Raw genomic sequence first — 24,515 nt, 5'->3', positions numbered from 1 at the left:
TTCTCCTTCAAATAAGCAAACTAGAAAATAGCACAGAGGAAAGTTTAGGTGAAATACCCGAATAGGGAAGTGGATCGCCCCACGTCTCCGTCCGAGCTCTGTTGGTTTCGGAATGCACGTGTGCTTCCTGCTCCTGTGGTTTTGCTTGTCCGCCCTGGCATGCCCCGCCCGCATCAGCTGACATTTCAGCCATTTTGAATCCAGGTCATAAGGACTCTGTTAGCACTTTCCCGACCCTCCTCTGAACCCTCGGCCTCTCAGCAGCCATCAGCATCTCTGGAGAAGTCGCCGTGCCTCTCTGTGGGTCTCCAGGCCCCACGGTTTGTCTCCAGGGCTCCTCTGCTGAGGTCCCAAGAACCCCTTGGTGGGCATGTACACAGAACAGCATCTGGTCCTGCTTAATCCTGACTTGCCCTCTGGGTGAAGGAGCTCTTTATTACACAACCTCAGGACGCCGACAGTTACGCCTTCTGAACATTTCAGTGCTGTATAATAGGGAGAGTGGTTTCAAAAAACCCGAATAGTTGAATGCATTGTTTGGGAAGGTTGGTAATTATTTGGTGGGTACGAGGAAAGGCTTTTAAATAAAGGAATTTCAAGTGCTCATTGCAGAGTCCTATAGAAAAACTTAGTATTACCTAAGGGAAACCGGAAGAAAAATGATTTTGTTACCATGATATTAGGGGAAACAGAAAGAGAAGAATAAGAAAAAAGACACAGAGTGCGTGCGAGCTGTAGCCTCTGGCTGGGGGCATGGAATAGATATGGAGACACTGTGAGAGGTATTCTGTGAACTGCAGCACTTTTGAGTGTGAAACTCTGTTTTACTCCTCATGGACAGTTTCAAATTTCATGCAAAAATGACCCTGGGAGTTTGGCCACCATTTAACAAGAGTTAAGAGTCTACTCAGACTAGCAATAGTCAGAAATCCAGGCAACTTCCTTTCCTTTGGGAATCTCAAAACTGACTCTAGAATGTATCATTTCTATGCAACAGATGAATATCCCAAGGAAATGGTTTCCAGCCATATTTAAAGTTGTGTTTCTCAAGGTGCAGTTTCTCTGATGCTACTGGCATCAGAATCACCTGTGGGTGAGGGAAGATGTTGGTTAAAATGCAATTTCCCAGGTCCTCCCCAAGAGCCTGTTGAACTAAATAGGCATCCTGGGTGTTTCCAGTGTAGACTGAAGTTGGAGGAACACCAGTTAAAGTAAAAAGAACCAAGACCTAATCTTGAGGACTCAAACTTTATCTTTTCTATTTCTTCTTAACAGTGGAGAGATGTAATTTTTCTCAAATCACAAAACTCTAGCCTTGACAACTGGTCTGTAAATACACAGTCCACATCTTCAGGTAACAGCAAAGAATCATTTGCTTATGTGGTTTGTTGCTGTCTGAATGAAATATGGAGTTGCCCTGGCAGCCTGCGTGTTCAGCTAGCTCAGCTCTGGGGTTTATATGCTGCACCCTGAGGGCAGATGATTGCTTTGCCCAAAGACCAGGCTCGGGTGAGGGAGTTACTCAAAGCCCAAAGAAGCAAAACCTCTTTACTTATTCACATGTCATTAACAACAATTACATTCATTTTATCTTTGATACATCCAGATACACTGAACAGAAGACAAGTGATTTCACACATAGTCCAGTTAGTGTCTATGTGGAAAACAGGGAAAGAAGCCAACACCAGCAGAACTGCTGCTGGGAGTGTGTGGTTAAGTCTGTGCTCCCAGGAGATCCAAATCTGCTCCGTTCTGTTCCACCACCTTGTCTTCATGAGCACAGTCATCTCCTTCTGGAATTCAGCAAAGTAGAGGACTGTGTTCATTGACACTGTTCCCTAACCATGCCTTAAAAAAAATTTTTTTCAAAAATCATCCCAACATCCTGTAATGGCAGAAGAGCAGAGTGCACACAGTCAGTGTGGGTTTGTGCATAGAAGGATGAAGCTCGCTGGAAGGGGTATTAGAGAAGCCTGGGAAGAGTCCTTGGGTTCCAGGTGATAATACCCTTTTCACAGGTAATAACTGAGAATAAGAACATAGTTCATGTATGTCCTTAAATCTCCTAACAGAAGCATGTCTTCAGTTCCAGCATGACATTCTGAACCTCTCTGCTCTGTGGGGTGGGTTCCAACCCTCCCAATGATAAAGGGCCCCTGGAATTAGAGGAGCATGGTAGGTCCAGTTCCCTTCCTGTTTTAATCTGGGGACACTGGAGGACAAGGTTGAGAGTACATTTTAAGGGAATATTGACTTCCTGGCAAACCTTGTGATGGTTTGTAAACTCAAGATTTTCAGTGTCAGAAACTGCCGGTCACTGAAGTACCTGTCTGGTTCCTCAGGGAAAATCTCACATCAACCCTCATGTTCACTTTATTTGTATAAAGATTTACAATAAAATAATCTACTGGTAGGAGGTTTGTCAAACAGGTGAGTAGACCCTTTAGTTGATCTATCCCTATTGTGTAGGTAAGAAAACTGAAACCTAGAGAGATTGATTTCTCCAAGGTCATGAGAGCCAGTGAGGGCTGTATTAGTCAAGGCTCTTCAGAGGCACTGAACCAACAAAAGATATATATATATATATATATAAAATGAAGATTTGCTATGAGGGATTGGCTCACAGTACCATGGAGGCTGAGATGTCTCACGACCTACCATCTACAAAGCCTGTGGTGTGGTGCAAGTTTAAGCCTGAAGGCCTGAGAACCAGGGAAGCCAATGTTCTAGGTCCCAGTTTGAATCCAAAGGCCCAAGAACCTGGAGCACTGATGTCTGAGGACAGGAGAAGATTCATAGCCCAGCTCAAGCAGAAAGGGCAAATTCACCCTTCTGCCTTTTTGTTCTATTCGGGCCTTCAGCGAATTGAATCATGCTCATTCACCGTGGGGAGGGTGATCTTCTAGGATTCAAATGCTGATCTCCTCTGAAAAGCACTCTCACAGACAGCCAGAAATACTTTCACCAGCCCTCTGGGCACACCTTAGCCCAGTCAAGTTGACACATAAAATTAACCATGATGGTAAAGGGGCAAGCAGAACTTGGAATCAGATCTCCCGACTCCTATTTCAATGTTCTTCCCAATTTTTCACCCTTTTTTTTTGGACAGCCCAGCTTGCCACACTAGCGTATGAGTTTTTCCCCACAGATGACACAAAGCCACTGAGCAGTTGAACAAGGGATAGAAGCATTTGCAGGTGTTCTTTATGGAGACACCACTTGGATGGCCATGAGGACTGGCTGGGGGTGGAGAGAAGCGGGGAGTAAGTGGTGGAGATGCACTGAATGGAAACACTGACCCGCAATGAACTGCAGCAGCTGCTGCGTCAGGCCGGCAATGCAAAGAGCCTCAGCTGAAGTGGGCTCTGGAGGAATGCAGTGTAGAGATTGTGGTAACCTGAAATCCACGGTACAATTAAGCCAAATGGGTATGCTGGGAGTTGAGGGAAAGGTCAGTTTAATCTCATTCCCAGTTTGTGGCTAAGATAGGAACGGGGACTGAAATATATAGAAAGGCAAGTCCTGGGGAAAACATCAAAAGTCTATTTAGGGACTGGGTGCGGTGGCTCATGCCTGTAAACCCAGCAGTTTGGGAGGCTGAGGCGGGCAGATCACTTGAGGTCAGGAGTTCGAGACCAGCCTGGCCAATATGGTGAAACCCTGTCTCTACTAAAATACAAAAATTAGCCAGGCATGGTGGTGCATGCCTGTAGTCCCAGGTACTCGGGAGGCTGAGGCAGAAGAATCATTGGGACCCAGGAGGCGGAGCTTGCAGTGAGCCAAGATCATGCCACTGCACTCCAGCCTGGGCAACAGAGCAAGACTCTATCTCAAAAAAAAAAAAAAGGAAGGATTCTATTTAGGGACATGCTGAGTTGGGGCATGGAGATGTCTAGTAGAGAGTTCTTTATCCACCAATGGACCTCAGGGAGGTGTCACTGCTAAGTGACATGTGTGGGTGTTGGCACAAAGGTGGCCACGGTAATGGGCTCTGTGGGAGGGCAGGGAGTCCTGGCAGAGCATACAGAGTGAGAAGGGGGAGAAGTGATGTCCAAAGCTAGGGACGCCAATGAAGTGACAGAAGAGCCATGCTCAGGAGGGTCTCAGGAGAACAGCCATGGACTCTCACAGACCCAGATAACCCAAGTCTAAATACCAGTTCTGACCAGCAATTGGTCAGGCTGGAGTTCTGGGTGATCAAAGTAGCTGAAAGAAATAAATCTGCCTCCAAGCAAAGACATGCATCACGCACTTGCCACAGGTGACCTCGAGTGAACTCCACATGGAGGAGCTGCACACCACCCCTGGTGCTTAAAAGAGCACTGATGGGAGCTGAAATGGCCACAGTGACTCACCACGATGAGCGCGATCACAGACAGCGTGTAGTAAATAGAATCCCTCAGTAGACACCAGGAGGAAAGAGCCACAACCTGCAGGACAAGGGAAACAAAGTCAAACAGGATATAGACTGTACAGATGAGACGGCGGGACTCCTGCAGGCTCAGCCAGCTTCTTGTCTAGTCCTCCTGTCCTGCACCCAATCAGTCTGCCAATCAATAGGAATTTATTCAAGTCTTTAGGCATATTAGTCTGGATCTTCTGAGAGGCAGACATGAAGATGGAATTAAACCTGCAACAATTTTATTAGCGGGAAACAACTGGTGATAGAAAATGGGGCATCGGGGGAGCTGGGCATGCACCCTGTCCAACTGTGATGCGGGTCTGACCCCCGCAGAGACAGGGATGGTTGAGTGCACCGTCCCAGCTGGCAGGCAGTCTGAGGAAGGTGCAGTGAGGCCCAGGGAACCCTCAATGCAAAGTTGCCTATCAGAGGAGTCTCACGTGCCCCCAGGAACAGGCCTGCCTTGACATCCCTAATGTCAAGGGGATAGGAGGAGCAATCCTAACCTGTGCCTTTGCCATGACTCTAGCGTCTGCTACAGCCTGTCCTGCCCTGTGGAGACAGCAACCTGTGCTGGGCTGCTGCCGTCCTTCAGAAGGGGTGTGGACAAGCCTGTCTCTGCCAGACCTTCTTCCCTCCTCTCTATTATATGCCTGGCCTTGCTGGCATTTGACCTCAGTTTAATCAGAATCTTTGAAAGATTGATTTGCATACTGATCCAGGGGAAAATGTTCTTGGCATTTGGACATATCCCTTTTTAAAGAGATGCTGGCTCTGCTGAGACGAAGCTGATAGGCACATTGCTGGAGGCTAAAGCAGCCTTGCCCTGCAAGAGGAGGGGGCTGCTAGGTCCAAAGAAGGGCAGAGGAGCCAGGGCTAGAAGTGGTGGGGAGAGTTTGAGGAGAGGGGAAAGAGCTATGGGTGTCAGGTTGAGGCTTCTGTTCTGGAGAAAGAATCATTTCTCCCAGGAAAGTTCTTCAAAGCCTCTTATTAAGAGATATTTAGTATTTTTCTCTGTTTACAGTGTGGGTCCACTTTGGCAGACCTTACAAATAAGTCTGGGAGAGTCCACACACCTTGTTCCAAGGGTTGTCACTGGCAAGTCCCTTTCCCTTCCCTAGAAGAGTATCGACTACCCCATGGCCACAGGATGTTTGCCTGGCTACCTTTGCCCTTGGCATAGTAAGTGAAAAAAGACACAGCACAAGTCAACACTCTCAGCCATGGCAATGACAAGCACATGCTACACCAAACACAGTGGGAAAAAGGGACTCCAGGGACATGCAATCCCTGAGCCTCTACCCTCCCCGACTGCTGTGCAAGTCTATAAAGATCAGACCAAGTCAAACCAGAGGTTTTCTGGATTCAAATAACATGAAAGGCATGACTTAAATAGGACCATAAATGAATAACGAGGCCAGTCTCTTTCCATTAATGCATTCCCCACTTCTTATATGAACACTTAGTTATTTCCTGTTGCTAATTTTGCCTTATTAGGTGAAGCATTTGCAGATCTAAGTCACACATGACAGGGTTGTCAAGAAGAGAACTCACATCAGAAAAATCATGTTAGAATAAATATAAAGTATTCTTTACCCTTTTTTCATTCTCTCTCAGTACTGTAAACTCTTAGAATCTGTGGTCATCACTCACCATTTATGCAATAGATTAAATGGGACTAAATTGTTCATTTTCCAGCAGGTCATAAAAGGTTGTATTTATTCACTTTATTATAATCAGACAAATGGGCTTAAAACATGTGGCAAATATCAAATTTGAATTTCTTTAACACATTACTTGGACTTTTAGTTAACGACGACAGATCGAGTACATACCATTACCGTTCTTGTTATACCGTAACAAGATAATACTAAAGGGTTTTTTCAAACAGGACATAAACCAACAATGCAAAAGGAATAGAAGAGCTTATAAGAACAACAAAATTTTTGAAGCTGGAAAGCAGAAGAATAATTGGGAATGTTCTAAAAGTTAGAATAAACATAGGCCTGAAAACAGAACAATCGAAAGACTGTTTAAGAATTTAATCTCCAAACCTCCTTCCTTACTTCACACAGCCCAGTTAACGCTCATTCTTTACCTTAATAGAAAATAAGAGATCCAGCATTTGAAGAATTGAAGTTCCAGAAAACAGAGAACACAGAGGGAGGAAATGATGAAATAAATAATTCAGAAACCATTCCAGAAGTTAAGGACATGCATTTTCTTTTTTTTTTTTTTTTTCTGAGATGGAGTCTCTCTCTGTCACCCAGGCTGGAGTGCAGTGGCGTGATCTTGGCTCCTTGCAAGCTCTGCCTCCCGGGTTCACACCATTCTCCTGCCTCAGCCTCCTGAGTAGCTGGGACTACAGGCGCCCACCACCACGCCTGGCAAATTTTTTTGTATTTTTTAGTAGAGACGGGGTTTCACCATGTTAGCCAGGATGGTCTCGATCTCCTGACGTCATGATCCGCCTGTCTTGGCCTCCCAAAGTGCTGGGATTACAGGCGTGAGCCACGGTGCCCGGCCGGACATGCATTTTCATAGCAAAAGGGTCCTCTGAGTTTATCTCATTGAGTGCACAATAAACAAAACAAGACGTACATCAAAGCAGATAATCATAAATCTTCAGAACACTGGAACAAAGAACAGACCCTAGAAATTACCAGACAGAGGAGAGGAAAGCAGATATATATATATATATATATATATATATATATATATATATAAAATAAAAACCAGAAAGACATTTTGTACTCAACAAAGACATGGAAATCTAGCAAAAAAATGGAGTCATGCCTTCAAAATTAGAAAGGAAAACAATTGAAATTCTATGCCCAATCAAATTATTAATTAAAAATGAGAAAAGAATAAAAATAAAATTTTAGTTGTCTCAAAAAATTTGCCTCCTATGTGTCCTTTCTGAAAAAGCTACTGGAGAATGTACTCCACCAAAATAAGGGAGTAAAGCACTTGTTACATATAATTATGTTACAATAAAACATAATACCAAGCAACCAGAATCTATGATGATAATTAAAGGGGATTTCTAGAATCACAGTGAAGGGAGAATTTAGAAGGATGATAAAAGAAAGTTCCAAAATGAAACTTTTACAGCAGGCGTAGAGAATAACCTAGCCAGACTGGAGTGACTCAGAAGACTACAGAAAAAATGTTGCCAGAAGGACAAAATTGATGTTACAGTTGATAATTTTGAACCTACAGAAAGAAGATTAGAGAGCTCTAAGAATAGAACATAGAAAACTAAGCAAGCAAACAATAAAAAAGACAATTATAAGCCACAAGGTAAACACAGAACTGTGCCCCAAAGAAGATGAACCATTGTGTATTAATGGCTCAACTATGAAGAGTGGTCATATAGTAATAATAAACTAAGCAGAATATTGTCTAACCAAACTTATAATTCTTTAGGGGAAGATGGGGGCTGGGTAGTGAGATGGGTGGGGCTAAAAGAGATGTAAACCCTCCTCTTCTATACTGTGAATTCAATGGAGAATGCCTGTAACTGAAAAAATCAAGTAGCTGCCATCTAAGCAGGTTATTTAGAGATGTTGAGCAAATGTCAGGAACAGGCAAACTAATGGAAAGTAGTTGCCTTAGAAGAGTGGGGGAAATGGTGATGGTGGGACTGGAAGATGGCTGTTTTCCATAATAAGCTTTCTAGAATGGGTTGCCTCTTTAAGCTCTGTGCCCATATAACTTTAATAAAAATAGGAAAATATATCACAAATTATCCACTTAGTTTTACTTCTGCAAGAAATATATCTTGCACTAGGTCTAGATGTCAAATGTGGGTGGATAGTGATATCCTTTCTCTTCTTTACAAATAGAATAGTTTTCAATGTCTGGATTGTAATCAAATTTCAGCCCCATATTCAGAGCCTACCCTTAGCAAAATCATTTTTTTTTTTTTTTTTGCATAGAGGTGACAAACTGGAGCACAGGTAAGAAGGCATCAAACCAAAGAATTCTTTCCACACTCTAGAAGGAATTTAGAAAGGCATACACCCAAATAATTCACAATTCTATGGTACTTACAGTGAGAGCTGTGATCATGAACTCATGCCCACCTCTGATTTACCTTTCTGACACCACCATTCACCACAAAAGCAATATTTATCTGACCCTTCCTGCAAAGAAGAGGGTTTAGAAGGGTTCCGTATCCTTGCAGAGGCCCAATACCATTCAGCTTACCCTCATTTCCCAGAAACCTGGTCTTGATGAAGTTGAGTAATAAGCCAGGTTGGTAACACCAGCAGTGGGAAAGAGCTTGGGATTTGAATCCAGGAAGCCTGGGCCTTGGGTCCCTGTTCCCAGACACTATACTACAATGCTTCACTACAGGCAAAGGTGAAAAACAGGCACCCTCTTGCGACTGCCTCCCATGGGGATTTTCCTTTCTCCCTCACTGTAGCCATTAGAACAGGTATAATAGAAATTGTAGCCAAAAAAGAGAATAGTTGAAGGCTGAGAGACAAAACAAAAAACAAAAAACAAACAAACAAAAAAAACAAAAAAGAGTGACCACAGCTACATTTTAAAATTAACTGCTTTCAAGAGAATCGAGGTAAGTGATCAAAGCCAAAGAAGAGTTACTATAAAAACTATAGATAGGAATGTAGATATGGAAGGGATATAGTCTAGATATGGATATATTCTAGGAGGGAGAGAATCAGTTAAATAAACACTGAAACTACCTGTCCATTTGGCCAGTTTAATTTACAAAAATAAAACACCACTACAGCTCATTGGTGGTTGAGTGTTTCACTGTTTCACAAACATGAATACTCTCGTTTTCTGGGCTCCATGTGGTTCCCTTTGCCTCTCAGTGAAGGATCACTTATCTCTAGATGAAGACCAGAAACCATGTGACTCAGCCTTGAACACATTTCCTGGCAGAGGGGGCGTGTAAGCATCTCTGCATCAAATGGGAGGCTCTTTGCATCTGTTGGCAGGTGTCCCCCAAGCCACAGTAGGTTGATGAGAAGACAGGTCACCTTCTGTAGCCCTTTGCAAAATGATTGCAGGGAAGAAAGACAAATCACTCTGGCGAAGAGACTGGATTAGAGGTCCCAGTAGAAAACCAACAGTGAGTAATTCTGTCCTTGACCTCACTGATCAATAACATAGATGGTGCAGATTACAGAAGCCCATCCATTCCTCCACAGATTCAGCCAGAGGCTCTGTTTTCCTCCTACAGCTCTCGGAATCCCACCCAGCTGGAATTTCATCTTGATATTTCTTTATTTATGGAATGCATTCACACATTCTCTATTGCATATGCAACTTCAGTTTCCTTCTTATAATTTCATTTAGTTTCAGAGTGACATAATGCAAAAAATAATTCACACTTTTAAAACAACACATTCTCTTCTGGAATTCTGGCTCCCTCTAGGAGGTTAAAAGTAATTGTTTATGATAAAACCATATATTTTCTGTGTACAGATATGCATTGTGAATCTATATACAGCTATTTTTATATATGATAATATACATATAGTATATATGAAGATAGATTGTGTATCTGTAATATTATATAACTTTTCTTGATGAACAATATAACCTGACATTACCGGCACATTTAAAAAGGCACAAATATTCTCGATTTGTGAGTACTTGCTTTAAAAAAAAAACTGTTGAAGCAAACAAAACAATATAATAGTTACACAACATGAAACATAAAACTGTTAGTGTCTGTGAGAAATGTTGTCATTTCACACAAATTTCATGGAAAAGGGATTTGAGAAATCATGAGTTTTGTTCCAAGCTTTTGAGCTGACACAATTTCTACAGCCAATTCTCATCTCAGGAAACACAGCCACCTGATCTGCAGTGAGGATGGGGCTCTGGGGTGTCTCTGAAACCATCTGAGGACACCAAGTGGTGCTGAAGTTCAGACAGGCCTGATGTGGGTTTTTCCTCCCACAGGGCAGTCTCAGTGCTACTGTCTGCTCATGAAGTACACTTTTAAAAAACTTCTATGCTGGGAAAAATCACTGAAATACAAATGGCTCCTGTTTTCTAGAAGTTCACTATCGAAAATGGACAGTCATAATTGGGCTATGTAAAAAGACAATTACACGCTTTTGCAAAATACAGTGAACTGCTGCTTATTAATCTTCCCAACCAGGAACACAAAATAAATTCACATTTTTAATTTAATTTTTTAAAGAAAACTCATTTTGAGTTCTAGTTTTGTGTGAGAAAAACAAATGACAAATAAACAAGCTTCTAGAGGAGACAGATTTAAATAAAAACAAGGCCACATCAGGACAGTGCAGACATAGAATAATCTCTTGAGTGCTCTTCATTGATCTTGCTGAACAATAACCACGGATGCTCATAATGACCTGGAGATGCCTCGGGACTCAGACATGGCTTCTCAATCATCCATAAAATTATGTGCAGTTTTCATGTTAAGTGTAAGTTATTGCCTGCTAGGCCTTCAAAATTTGGTATTTCAGAGTATTCCCCCACACATCAGAATTTACAGGGAGTCAGCTCTGCTGTAGGGAAGAAAATGCTGGATGTGAGGCCACAGGGCTGTTCCCTGCAGTGCCCCTGGCTCCCTTTGCCCACTCTGGGTACCAGGTGTAAGGATATCTGCATTCACTGCCAGGCATTGATGTCCAGCACCTGGCACAGCATTTGGCAGTACTAGGTACTTGATATAAATTTGTTGAATAAATGTAGGGCATTTAGGGTAATTTAATTTAACCAAATATATTAGCTTGGATTCACCCAGAAACAGACCCAGATTTGAGTGCAAATAGTTTATCTGGGGAGGTGATTCTAGGATAATTGTTAGGAGAGTGGAGACGTGAGGCAGGTGGTGGAAGGAAGATAATAACCAAGTCATGGCAGTGGGCAACTGGTACTCCATCCTAGTGGGGATCTCTGGGGGACCATGTGGATGGAATATGCCTCTGAGAGGAGAGGGAGTTGGGGTATTAATCCCCCACTTCCATTGGTCATTGGTTGAGAGCTACACCTAGGAGTGTAAATTCTCTGGCACTTCCTACCCCAAGGGCAGAAAATGTGGGCTTTTGTGACCAAGAGTAACCCCCAGACAAAGAAATGCAGGTTTTGGCTGTTGGCAGTCAGGCCAGTGGGAACTGAACTGGTAAGGGTGAAAAGCCACGGGTGGGGCATGAGGACTGTCTAACCAAAAATGTGGATTTACACAGTAATCCAATATTCAGAGAAAGCATAAACACACACACACACACACACACACACACACACACACACACACACACACGTAGAGAGTTTTGTAATTTTTAAAGTACAACCCAATCACATTTGTATAAGACTCAAAAGCAGGCAACACTAATTCATGCCATTTTAAATCAGGAGTAGTGTTCCCTTGGAGGTAAGGCTAGTGTCTGAAAGAGGCCATGAGGGGCTCTCAGAAGCCATGACTGTTCTCCCTCTTGATCAGGGTGCTGGTTACCAGGTGTGCCCACTTTGTGAAATGCCATGGAGCTGGATTAGGACAGGTGGACTTTCCTAAGTATATGCGGTGCTTCAATAAAAATGCTATTCAAACAAAGCACAAATGCAATTACAATGTTAACTGTTATTGTTGTTAATATTACACATTAATTTTAATAGTAATTACTCCATCACAACGTGGGGTTGGCTTATTAGAAAAGTTGCCAGATAAAATACAGGAAGCCCAGTGAAATCAGAATTTCAAGAAAACACCAAGTCATTTTTTAATACAAATAAAAATTATCTTGGATATTTGAGATAAGCCTATCTCAAATATCACATGGGACATACAGTATACTAAAAATAGTATAATTGCTTATCTAAAATTAAAATGTAATGTGATATACTGTATTTTTGTTTGATAAATCTAGTAACCATACTTATTAGATTTTGGGTGTTCATTAAAGTAACTATTTTGACTTTCTTTGGATAAGCACAGGATTGGAAGTTTAGTGATTTTGGACTAAATATTTTTAGGACAAAGGGCAAGTTGAACCTGTTCTATGTTGCCTATTTATCTTATGCTGGATATTAACCACTATATATTTCTTGTGTTTTGAGACAGGGACTTACTCTCGTTGCCCAGGCTGGAGTGCAGTGGTGCAATCTTGGCTCACTGAATCCTTGACTTCCCAAGCTCAGGTGATCCTCCCATCTCAGTCTCCCAGGTAGCTGAGACTACAGGCACATGCCACCACGCTGGGCTGATTTTTTGTATTTTTAGTAGAGATGGAGTTTTTGCATGTTGCCCAGGCTGATCTGGAACTCCTGGGCTCAAGCAATGCATCTGCTTTGGCCTCTCACAGTACTGGGATTACGGGGGTGAGCCACTGTGCTCTGCCTGAGCCCCTATTTTATTTTGGTTGTTTGGCCTGATTAGAATTTTTTCTTTGTTTCTTGTTAGTTGAAATAGTTGCTAAAGTGTACACTGCATTTTTTTTAGGTGGGATGTCCACAACATCAAAACTTTTGGTTTCTCTTGGAAAAATCTGAAGACCAGGCAACTTGTGTCACTGTGGAGCCGCTCAGCGGTGCCCTGTATAGATGGGATGTGCGTTCATCTGCTTGCATGGGTCGCCCACCTCTTCATTGCCCCCAACTCCTAAGGTCAAGAGTCAGATGCCATATACTGTTCTCTTTCTGCTAGGATTGTCCTTAGACCCAACCACTCCACTTATTTATTCTATATAGCTGAGCCTTGCAGGAATATGCATTTGTGATCCCTGATCTAAAATAATTATATTAATTAGCATCAACAATGCTGAACACAATCAGTTGCCATCTCTTCAACATTTGACATGATGCTCTGGGGTTCTTAAACATTTTCTGTGCTATGCACCCCCTGACACTCTGTGGATCCCTTTGCAGAATAGTGTGTTAAAAGGCATACAATAAATAATAGAATTACTAGGAAACTGATTTATTGAAATGTAGTCATCAAAACATTGAAAAATAGAGATTCATTAATATGTGTGTTTCCTTATTAACAAGAGCCAGTAAATTTCTTTATTATAAGAAGAGTTAGTCATTCACTCCGAAGTAGTGATGAATGAGAAGATCTCTGAGATAACGGCGGTGACTGCAATCCAGCATGCAATTGCTCACATTTCTATTGGAGACAACATCACAGATATAGCTCATGTGGCTATGGTTGTTGCCTCATGTATAATAAGACCAAATGCTAGATAAAAGTGCTTAGTGAAAATAAAGATGTATTTTTTTTTCTCATTTATGCTCACCCACCCCCTAATCTAGTTTTCAGAGATGGAAGCCCTGAGGTTCTACTCCTTTTTAGTTCTTGGCATTTGGTCATCTAATTTTCCCCTGGAGAAGGGGGCAGGAGGAAATGGGCTCTCAGCCCATTCTGGCTATATTGATAAGAATTCAGGTGGAGGAGGTTAAACTAATGGCAAAAACACTGTTTGGGGTTATCTGTAGATTTTGATTAAGAGTGCTGTTTGTTTAATTCATTATCATAGAGAGAAATTTGGCTATATTTACAGTTTTGCAGGAAGAATTAAAGTGGCTCACAATATTCATTCTGTTATCTCAGACCGATGAATGCAGAACTGGAGTCATTTCTGTGAGGACTGAACAGACACTCTCCCCACAGCTAAGTCTGTGCCTCCTGCTGTTTATCCCAAAAGACATGGGGACAGTGGTATCAGCATCGCCGGGGAGCTGGTTAGAAAAGCAACTCTCAGGCCTCCCTCCAGACCTGCTGCATCAGAACCTGCATGCTACCGAGGTGCCCAGGTGACTCAAGGGTTTATTGTAGTGTGAGTCCTGCTGGTTTAGAGGACAGAGAATTCAGGGTCTGAGTCACACCTATGAAACTGGAAATGCAAAGAGTGAGAGGCTGGGGAGGAGGTCCACAGCCTTCCCCATGAGAAGTGGGATCTGGACGCGATGCAGCAGGCACAGAGAGTCATCTGGGACCTTTGGGACACCCTGTGACTCTGTGCGTGGGCTGAAGCTGCAAGTTAGAAGCACCACTTGTATGGGGCTTCATACTTCATCTATTTTGAGCAGCAACCCTGTTTAAGATGCTGGGGGAAATCACCCTTTTGTACAATGGATAGAACCATGATAGAAAATTCCTGCTCCCCCCAAGCTCTCCTATTCCTTCCACGGTATAAAGAAGTCCAAACCAGAGTGGAGCTGAATTTATTTTAAAATGTATACCTGTCAGATTAGTAGCTAGATCTATGTAGGGAGCAAATATTTCCTTGTTTTATGAATTACAAAACCTAAGAGCAATGTCTAACTTGAGGAATCCTTTTGGTGTCCTGACCTGAATACACCATCACAGTACTTGGTCTCCAAAATAGTGTGGAGTTTACTCAACGTTACATTTGAAGTGCTGACAAAAATGGAAGTGAATACATACCAGGTGAGTTCAGAAATCAGACAGTTAAGACTACGCATTTGAGTTTAAGCTTTTGGAAGTAAGACCCTGCCTAAAATTACATACATTATTACACTAGCATTTGATGTCTATAATATCATCAGAATGCAGAAGCTGATATTTTTCATGGTGTTAGGAGAGCCAGTAATAGAATCACAGGGGACAGATGCTCCATTTCTCTCATCTCTCTAAAAATTAAAATGCTAAAACAAAGAGGATAGAAAGACAGAGGAGCTACCTATTTTTCAATTCGCAGGCTTGGACATGGATTTAGAAATTTCTGGTTCATATCGGGAAGGATCCAAGGTTTTCTGGTTTCATCAATTAACAACAAAGAAGAAAAGTTGATTGTGTTTTTAAAATTAAGATTTTTACCTGGTGTTTGGCAATGAAGGGGACTTTCACAGTATCAGGAGCTAATCTGGCTTAAAATGGAGCACGCGTTTAAAAATGTGGGTGAGTCCTGCCAACCCCTCAAATAAAATCCTTCTGCATATTTGGTGTGCACTCTAGGTTGGAAGAGAAGCACCTGTCCCCCTCAGGTGCAGATGCCGGCCACCGTCTTCTCTTAGGGGCGAACAATGATATTTTTATACTCAAGGATACTGATTGCTATGACCGTGTGTCTCATCTGGCCCCAGTTGATCTTCAGACGATCTATTTTAAGTAATTTCTGTGACTCAGGGTAGGGAAAGCAGGTGACACTCATGAATCAATTTTGCAGCCAGGGCAAATTGAACACAAGGACATTTCTTTAATGTGTGCTTGGAGGATATTTCCCCCCTGCATTAAAGAAATTGAGAATTAAAACAAAGTACCACATCAATAACACATCTAGGTTTGATCTGTGTTGGACAATAAAGAAGACAGCTGAGAGAACTGGGTGACTAAGGCAGCCAGTAAGTCAACCAGCCAACAAAGAACCCTTCCTTAAGGAGGTGAATATTTTTTAGTCAAAAACATAGGGGGAGGTTATGTTATCAAAGTATTTATGTGGATTTTCAGCTTGCAAATGAAGACCATCTCAGCAGAGTGTAGTTAGCACCTTAGCTGTTCACAGGATCAGAAAGGTAATCAATTTGCAGCCTAGGAAGTACAGTGATAAAAATGTGTGCTTATATTGTGCAGAGAAGGCTGAGACAAAGGAGCATGGGTTCCATGTGCAGCCTCACCTCCTTCCTTTATTTTCCTCCACATTTTAGGGTGTGTGTGGGGCCTGGAAGCCTGAGCTACTCTTCACCTTCACCCTTCAGGTACTGTGTGATCAAGAGTGCTGCCTATGCACTTCCTCATTTCAGTTTTCCACCTGGAATGATAATATTTATCCAGAACAGATGCTCAGCAACGCGTAAGAATCCATGCAAAAACGTATGAGAAGATCCTAAGATTTCGGAATGAAAGGATTACTGTGCATATATACATAAGGAACAGTGAACATTTGCAAATAGCTATAGCACCTTATCTCATTCCTAGGGAAGAACAGACCCCTCTGAATGATATGGGGCTATCAGGAACCTCTTGTTTTCCAGGAGGTCATGGCCTGTGCTGAAGCCTCTCCCTGCAAGAGCCAACATTTAACAATTGGTTCTTAAGTGTCAAACACTGTGCTCAGCACTTTACATGCCTTTTTTTTTTTTCTTACAAACTTTTAATATTCCTATTTCACAGATAAGAAAACTAAGGCTTAGTGAGGTTCATAGTTTGAAAGTGATAGGACTACATTTTGAGCCAGGTCTGAATTACTGCAGAGTGCACATGGTTAGTCCCTTGTTGAGGTAAGACCCTAATTTACATCATTGTAAGAATGACCTGGATGTCTTTGATAAGTACAGATTCCCGGGCCCACCTACCCCAGACCTTCTGAATCAAACTCTTCCAGGGAGGCCCTGGTTTTCAACTTTGGCTGTACATTGGAGTCACCTAGAAGTTTATGAAATACTCATGCCTGGGTTCCACCCCTAGAGATTCTGATTTAGCTGAGCTGTGCTGTGGCTCAGCCACTGAGGTTTTTAAAATACCCCCAAGTAATTCTAACACAAGATAGGGACTGAGACCACTGCTCCCTCCTGCTGCACCCTGTGAGGCTAATAGATGTGAGACAATAAAAAATGAGAAATACCCTAGCACTCCCCAGTCCCACACAACAGTGAAGAAAGCCCCATCTACGTGGATGAGATTTCGAGAAGTCACAGCGCATTTTGTACATGCTTCAGGATTATCTCAGAGTCCACACACCAGCAGTGCTGCTATCCATCACTCTGCTTATAAAGCAGATCTGTTTTAATATCCCTTTTATATTTATAATAAAAATTTACTTTGAGAGTCCCATCAGCATAAAACAAGATGTGTGGAATTGCTGGGTTTAATTTTATAGCTGGGAAGACTCAGAGGCTTGGGGCTGAAATCATCTGAAGGTTTTTTTGCCAGAATGATGGGTGGCTGACACTGACTGTGGACAGGGATCTCAGATGGGTATATGGGCTGAACTTGAGGCCAGGGCTTCCTTAGTAGGGCAGACTCAGGGTAGTCAGACAACTTAAATGGGGGCTCAGGCTCCAAATGCAAGTGTCCCAAGAGAACAGGCAGAAGCCATATAGTCTTTTATGATGTGGCCTTAAAGGTCAAATAGTCTCACTTTGTATCTTATGCACAAGACTGGTAAAATCTAATTACTGGACTTTAAAAACTGAATAGAAGTACTGGCAAGAAAATTTAAATATGTTTTCCTCCAAATGAAGCAAACACCTAACATAATAAAATATTTAAGTCAAATTTCCTAAGGGTGCATTTGGTTGCAAAAGTCATGCAAACATACAAATTGTATCTCCAATCTTAGGAGACAAAAGGGTCATAAATTAAGTTTTTATCAATTTCTTCCTATTTCTATCTGATTTTAACTTAAAAGTTCAGTGATAATTGTAGGTTTTGTATGACATAAAAATAAAAATATATATTTTCTGAAACAGATTCTTGTGTGTCACCTAGGCTGGAGTGTAGTGGCATGATCTCGGCTCACTGCAACCTTCACCTCCAGGGTTGAAGTGATTCTCCTGCCTCAGACTTCGGAGTAGCTGGGATTACAGGCACCCGCCACCACACCTGGCTAATTTTTGTATTTTCAGTACAAATGGGGTTTCACCATGTTGGGCAGGCTGGTCTTGAACTCCTGACCTCAAGTGATCTGCCCTCCTTGGCCTCCCAAAGTGCTAGGATTACAAGTATGACAAAAAATATTTTTATTTAAAAAATGATATTGACAATTACAGTTAAAAAAATCAAGCAGGACAACTGAGTATAAAATAAAAGTAAAAAAATCTCTGGCCCCTCCTTGCCTCACCCCAGCCTTCTCACCAGGGGTCAGCATTCTTAAAATTTCTCCTTTTCCTTATTTCAGGTGTCAGTAAACTAACCCTTAATAATTTGCTTCCACTTCTGTATCTTGTTTTGTATTGATGTCTTGTTAGGAAAGATACAAAAATGACACACTTGTGCCTGCATTACTGCTACTGAGAGGTGACAACGTGCTGGCAGTCCTCACAGCCCTCGCTCGCTCTCCGTGCCTCCTCTGCCTGGGCTCCCACTTTGGCGGCACTTGAGGAGCCTCTGCACTGTGGGAGCCCCTTTCTGGGCTGACCAAGGACCTAGCCAGCTCCCTCAGCTTGCAGGGAGGTGTGGAGGGAGAGGCACGAGCGGGAACTGGGGCTGCGCGCGGCGCTTGCGGGCCAGCTGGAGTTCCGGGTGGGCGTGGGCTTGGCAGGCCCCGCACTCGGAGCAGCCGGCCGGCCCTGCTGGCCCGGGCAATGAGGGGCTTAGCACCCGGGTCAGCGGCTGCGGAGGGTGTACTGGGTCCCCCAGCAGTGCCAGCCCACCGGCGCTGTGCTCGATTTCTCACCGGGCCTTAGCTGCCTTCCCGCGGGGCAGGGCTCGGGACCTGCAGCCCGCCATGCCTGAGCCTTCCACCCACTCCATGGGCTTCTGTGCGGCCGGAGCCTCCCCAGTGAGCGCCGCCGCCTGCTCCACGGCACCCAGTGCCATCCACCACCCAAGGGCTGAGGAGTGCAGCTGCATGGCGTGGGACTGGCAGGCAGCTCCACCTGCAGCCCCAGTGCGGGATCCACTGGGTGAAGCCAGCTGGGCTCCTGAGTCTGGTGGGGACGTGGAGAACCTTTATGTCTAGCCCAGGGATTGTAAATACACCAATTGGCACTCTGTATCTAGCTCAAGGTTTGTAAACACACCAGTCAGCACCCTGTGTCTAGCTCAGGGTTTGTGAATGCACCAATCGACACTGCATCTAGCTACTCTTGTGGGGCCTTGGGTAACCTTTATGTCTAGCTCAGGGATTGTAAATACACCAATTGGCACTCTGTATCTAGCTCAAGGTTTGTAAATACACCAATCAGCACCCTGTGTCTAGCTCAGGGTTTGTGAATGCACCAATTGACACTCTGTATCTAGCTACTCTGGTAGGGCCTTGGAGATCCTCCGTGTCAACACTGTGTATCTAGCTAATCTGGTGCGGAGGTGGAGCACCTTTGTGTCTAGCTTAGGGATTGTAAACCCACCAATCAGTGCCCTGTCAAAACAGACCACTCGGCTCTACCAATCAACAGGATGTGGGCGGGGCCAGATAAGAGAATAAAAGCAGGCTGCCCGAGCCAGCAGTGGCAACCCTCTGGGGTCCCCTTCCACACTGTGGAAGCTTTGTTCTTTTGCTCTTTGCAATGAATCTTACTACTGCTCACTCTTTGGGTCCACACTGCTTTTATGAGCTGTAATACTCACTGCGAAGGTCTGCAGCTTCACTCCTGAAGCCAGCGAGCCCACGAGCCCACTGGGAGGAACGAACAACTCCAGACGCACCAACTTAAGAGCTGTAACACTCACCGCGAGGGTCCGCGACTTCATTCTTGAAGTCAGTGAGACCAAGAACCCACCAATTCCGTACACACTACTACTTGTCTGGCCTTGAGCAAGCTATTTATGTCTCTGTGCCTCAGTTTCCTCATCTTCAAAAATAGGGATAATAATAGCACCCCCTCAAGGTCTTTATGAGGATCAAATGCACTGACATATGTAACAGGTTTAGAACACTGCCTGGCATGTAATAAAGTCTGTATGATAAGTGACAGCTACTCCCATTGCTTCTCCTCTCCCTCACTCCACTCCTCCTTTCTTGGGTATTTGAAAATGAGTTCCTCAAGTGGGTATCTTAAGGACTTTATTCCCATATTCAATAAAATTAAATTGCACATATTATGAAATGAAATAATACTTAAGGGTTGATAATGAAAAACAACTGTTCCCGTCTCATCCCTCCTATGTCCCAGCAGTATACACTTTTATTTATTTTCATTTTTGGAGTCTTTTAGTTCTTATTTATATAATGCCAAATAAAAGAATCATAATAGGCCTTTCTAGATTTATCTACTTTTGGTATCATCTATTGATTCCCACTATGAAAAATGAGCCATCATCCTCAGCTAACTAACACAGGAACAGAAAACCAAACACTGCATGTTCTCACTCCTAAGGGGGAATTGAACAGTGAGAACACATGGACACAGGGAGGGGAACATCATATACTGGGGTCTGTCGGGGGATGGGGGATGAGGGGCAAGGAACTTAGAGGACGAGTCTATAGATGCAGCAAACCACCACAGCACACTTATACCTGTGTAACAAACCTGCATGTTCTGCACATGTAAATAAAATTTTAAAAAAAGAAAAATGAAGGTTTAGCTAATTTATATTATGCCCTACATTCTCTTATACTCCTAATCTATTTGATAGTTATAATTATTAGGGCTACTATCTTTGAAGCTTTCCCCTCTGTGTCACATACCATTAGCTTTCGGGAGTATCTCTCGATTCCATATTAGGTAGAACAAAAATGTTCACATTCTTATCTTCCAGCCACCTCCTCACTCCATCTTCCACTCTTAATCTTTTCTTAGATATAACTTGATTCTTATATTGTCAACACTGAAAACATTTACATTCCAATCCGTCATCCTCTTTCAGTTGTCTATGCCTTATCTAAGGATTCCTTTAAATGTGAATTAAACAATAAATAGTTATATTATTACTACTAGTAAGCGAATATTGCTCACTGTGGAGCCAAATAGTGTGCTAGGAACATAATATTTTTGTATGGATTCAATGTGCTGGCCTACTCCCTATTCAAAAGATTATGTTCTTATGTTAAGATAAAACAGAACCTGTTATCTGAAACATCATCTTTAAAAAAATATTCCGTATGTCTCTCAAGTCTCTATTTTGGTCATCACCATATCAATTCCACTATTTTGGTCCTTTTCATTATATTTTACATTTTGGAAGCCACACTTAAAAATTTTAAGAACAATTTTTTTTTTCTTGAGACAGAGTCTTGCTCTGTTGCCCAGGCTGGAGTGCAGTGGCACAATCTTGGCTCACTGCAACCTTCGCCTCCTGGGTTCAAGCGATTCACCTGCCTCAGCCTCCCAAAAAGCTGGGATTACAGGCATGCGCCACCACGTCAGGCTAATTTTTGTATTTTTTAAGTAGAGATGGGGTTTTGCCATGTTGGCCAGGCAGATCTTGAATTCCTGACCTCAGGTGATCCACCACCTTGGCTTCCCAAAGTGCTGGGATTTTACAGGTGTGAGCCACTGCGCCAGGCCAACAATTTCTTTTTTACTGCTTACTCCTACTGCCGTCTTCTTCTTCTTCTTTTTTTTTAAATAGCGGCTTGTTCTTGTTTTATGGCTTCAATATCCCTGTGAAGCTCTCTGAGAATACTAATTAAAACTTTTAAGAAGTTGATTTCTATTACTGGAATTATCTTTGGTTACTTGGTAGACAGCTGCTCTGTTTACCCATTTTGGTCCTTCCTTTGGGAAGGATCCTTAGATGCCTGGTAGTCTGAGGAAGCAGCCTCATACATATGGATTAGTGGCCCGGATGAGTGACGTGGCAGCTAGCGTGAGTGTTCTTTGCAGGTGTATAGGTCTATTTGCCCAAATTCCTCTAAACAGGAAGGCTGATTGCTGGCTCTGTGGAAGTAAATAGGATGTGTAGACTGGCAAGCTTCACTGTAGGGTGTGTGGTCAGTGTGGTAGGCTCAAAAACCAAAATAAAAGAGAGGATGTAGTACTTAAGTGTGCTTGGCTCCTGGTTAGACCCCTGAAATATTGAACCTTGTGAAAGTTGAAAGACACCCCTTTTTTCTCTCTCAGTTACAAACCTCCCTAGACATATCTTCTTTTGCCTTAAAGAGCATCTTTCTGGTACTGTCTTGGGAAAGCCATTAGTCTATTAATAGTGATGAGCAAGGACCAACTGATCCATTTACTCGATGGATGGAGGTTTTCAAATATGGCACACATTCTTTGACACTCCTCTCATCAAGAGTTGGGGATCTATGTATCCTCCTCTTGAATAAAAGTGGACTTGTGGCTTTTTGACCAATAGAGCATGACAGAAGTGGTGTTACATCACTCTTGAGGCTAGATCATAAAAGGCCTTGGGAGATCTTTCTTTCTTTCTTTCTTTTTTTTGAGATGGAGTCTTGCTCTGTCACCTAGGCTGGAGTGCAGTGACACGATCTCGGCTCACTGCAAGCTCCGCCTCCTGGGTTCACGCCATTCTCCTGCCTCAGCCTCCCAAGTAGCTGGGACTACAGGCACCCGCCACCACGCCTGGCTAATTTTTTGTATTTTTAGTAGAGACGGGGTTTCACCGTGTTAGCCAGGATGGTCTTGATCTCCTGACCTCGTGATCCACCCACCTCGGCCTCCGAAAGTGCTGGGATTACAGGCGTGAGCCACCGTGCCTGGCCTGATCTTTCTTATTTTCTGGAACATTCACTCTCAGAGCCCTAAGCTGCCATGAAAGTAATCTGATAACCTGAGGCTGCCATGATGTAAGGCGGCCCAAGCCATATAGAGTGAACATACAAAGGTGCTCCAGGTGATAGTCCTAGATGAGCCCAGTCTTCAAGTCACCCCAATCCAGGTGCCAAACATGTGAGTGAAGAATCTTCCAGATGATTCCAGCCCCAGTCATTCACGTCACCTCCAGCTATTCCAGTATTTCCAGTGGAACAGACACAAGCCATCCCTGCTATGATTTGTCCAAATTCTTGGACCACAGAGTCACTGAGAAGAATTATGTGGTGGTTGTTTTACATAACTAAGTTTGGGGTTGCTAGTTACACAGCAATAGATACCTGATGCACAAAGATTTGTTTAATTAATTAATTACCCTGATAACTCCTTCTTCATCAACCTACTCACACAAATCTTCTGATTCTGTGCTTTAAGCTCAGAGAGAACCTCTAGGATTCATGTTCCTCATCCCCACTTCAGCTTTTTCCTGTGTCTGTTTTAGTTTAAGGATTTCCATACTCTGGATCAATATAACCACATCTTATTTCTGTTCTCTAGAAATTCATTAAAAATTCTAGACTACTCTTGCTATGCATTCTTGGTATCTGGGCAATGATGGACTCATCCCTCCCCTTTGTGTATCAGGCTGTTATTTCAATGAGCTTGTAGTCAGGGGAGGTAAGTGTCTGTTCTGAGAACCAGCAGTGAGATTCTTCACAGAAAGAGATAGATCCTCTACTCAAGTTGGGTACATTTTACAGCCATTAGTGAGTTAGAAATAGGCTGTGTCTATGACATAGCATGCACAAATATGAAAAATGTAGTCAAATATCTTTTTCCTAAACATACGCACTGTGAAGATAATTAAATTTCTTCTATCTTGCTTGGATGGTGTTTTATTTATTGATTGGTTTTTAAATAAAATTTTTGCAGTATCATTTATAAGCAATAAAATTTATCCATATAAGATGTTGCATACCCCTGCAATCATCACCTCAGTCAAGACATAGAACATTTCTACCACACAGAAAAGTGTCCCCGAGTGGCTTCCAGTCAATCACCTCATCTGTCCCCACCCAGCTAACCACAGATTGGATTTCTCTCACTGTAGATTAGTTTTCATTGTTCTACAACTTCATATAAGTGGAATCATACTGTATACTTTTGTGCTTGCTTCTTTCACTCAGCATATTTTTGAACTTCATTTCAGTTATGTGTATCAATAATTTTCTCTTTTTTATTGTTGAGCACTATTAGATTTGTTTATTGATTTCCCTATTGATAGATATTTGGGATGTTACTGGTTTTGAGGTATTATTATTATTAAAGCTGATATGAACATTTTGGGACAAGCCTTTTGATGAACACTGTAGGAGTGCTTTGGATCTATATATTTTAAAGCCCTTTGTTTCCTCCTTAAATGAACTAGAGTCTCCCCAGCAGAATTTCTGGTGGCCGCTGGGCAACTAGCATCTGTAAATGAGAAGACGCTGGCTCCCAGGAGTGGGAGAGAATGAGCTAATCATATCAAAAGTGGTCTGTGAAAATCAAAGCCAGCATTACTGCACTGGAAAAGTTGACTCAGGCATGCCTTGATAATAAGCATTTCAAAGAGATAGGCAGCTTCCCTTTAAATAGCACATAAACACCACTACCATGGAGCACAAGCTGAAAATGCTTCCCCTTTGATTGGCGATGTCTCAGTATTTAGGAATGGCCATGCCTATAAAAGTAAATGCTGAGTAGGGAACTTGAAAAGAAACGAAAGGCACAAGAATTTTTTTTCTTGTAAACATGTGAACTATTTTATGGCAGATATAGA

The 24,515-nt window shown here is 42.7% G+C and overlaps 1 protein-coding gene across 1 annotated transcript in view; it reads right to left on the bottom strand.

Moving 5' to 3' along the window:
* Positions 1 to 24,515, bottom strand: part of SLC24A3 (solute carrier family 24 member 3) — a 509,957-nt gene that overhangs the window by 62,716 nt on the left and 422,726 nt on the right. Inside the window, exon 7 of the mRNA XM_054468182.1 lies at positions 4,356 to 4,430. Within this exon, the coding sequence (XP_054324157.1) occupies positions 4,356 to 4,430 (75 nt within the window). The remainder of the gene's footprint in view (positions 1 to 4,355; positions 4,431 to 24,515) is intronic.

This window comes from Pongo pygmaeus, chromosome 21 (assembly GCF_028885625.2).
Source record: "Pongo pygmaeus isolate AG05252 chromosome 21, NHGRI_mPonPyg2-v2.0_pri, whole genome shotgun sequence".
In the NCBI taxonomy this organism is placed as follows: domain Eukaryota; kingdom Metazoa; phylum Chordata; class Mammalia; order Primates; family Hominidae; genus Pongo; species Pongo pygmaeus.
This window is presented reverse-complemented; position numbering and strand designations above follow the sequence as displayed.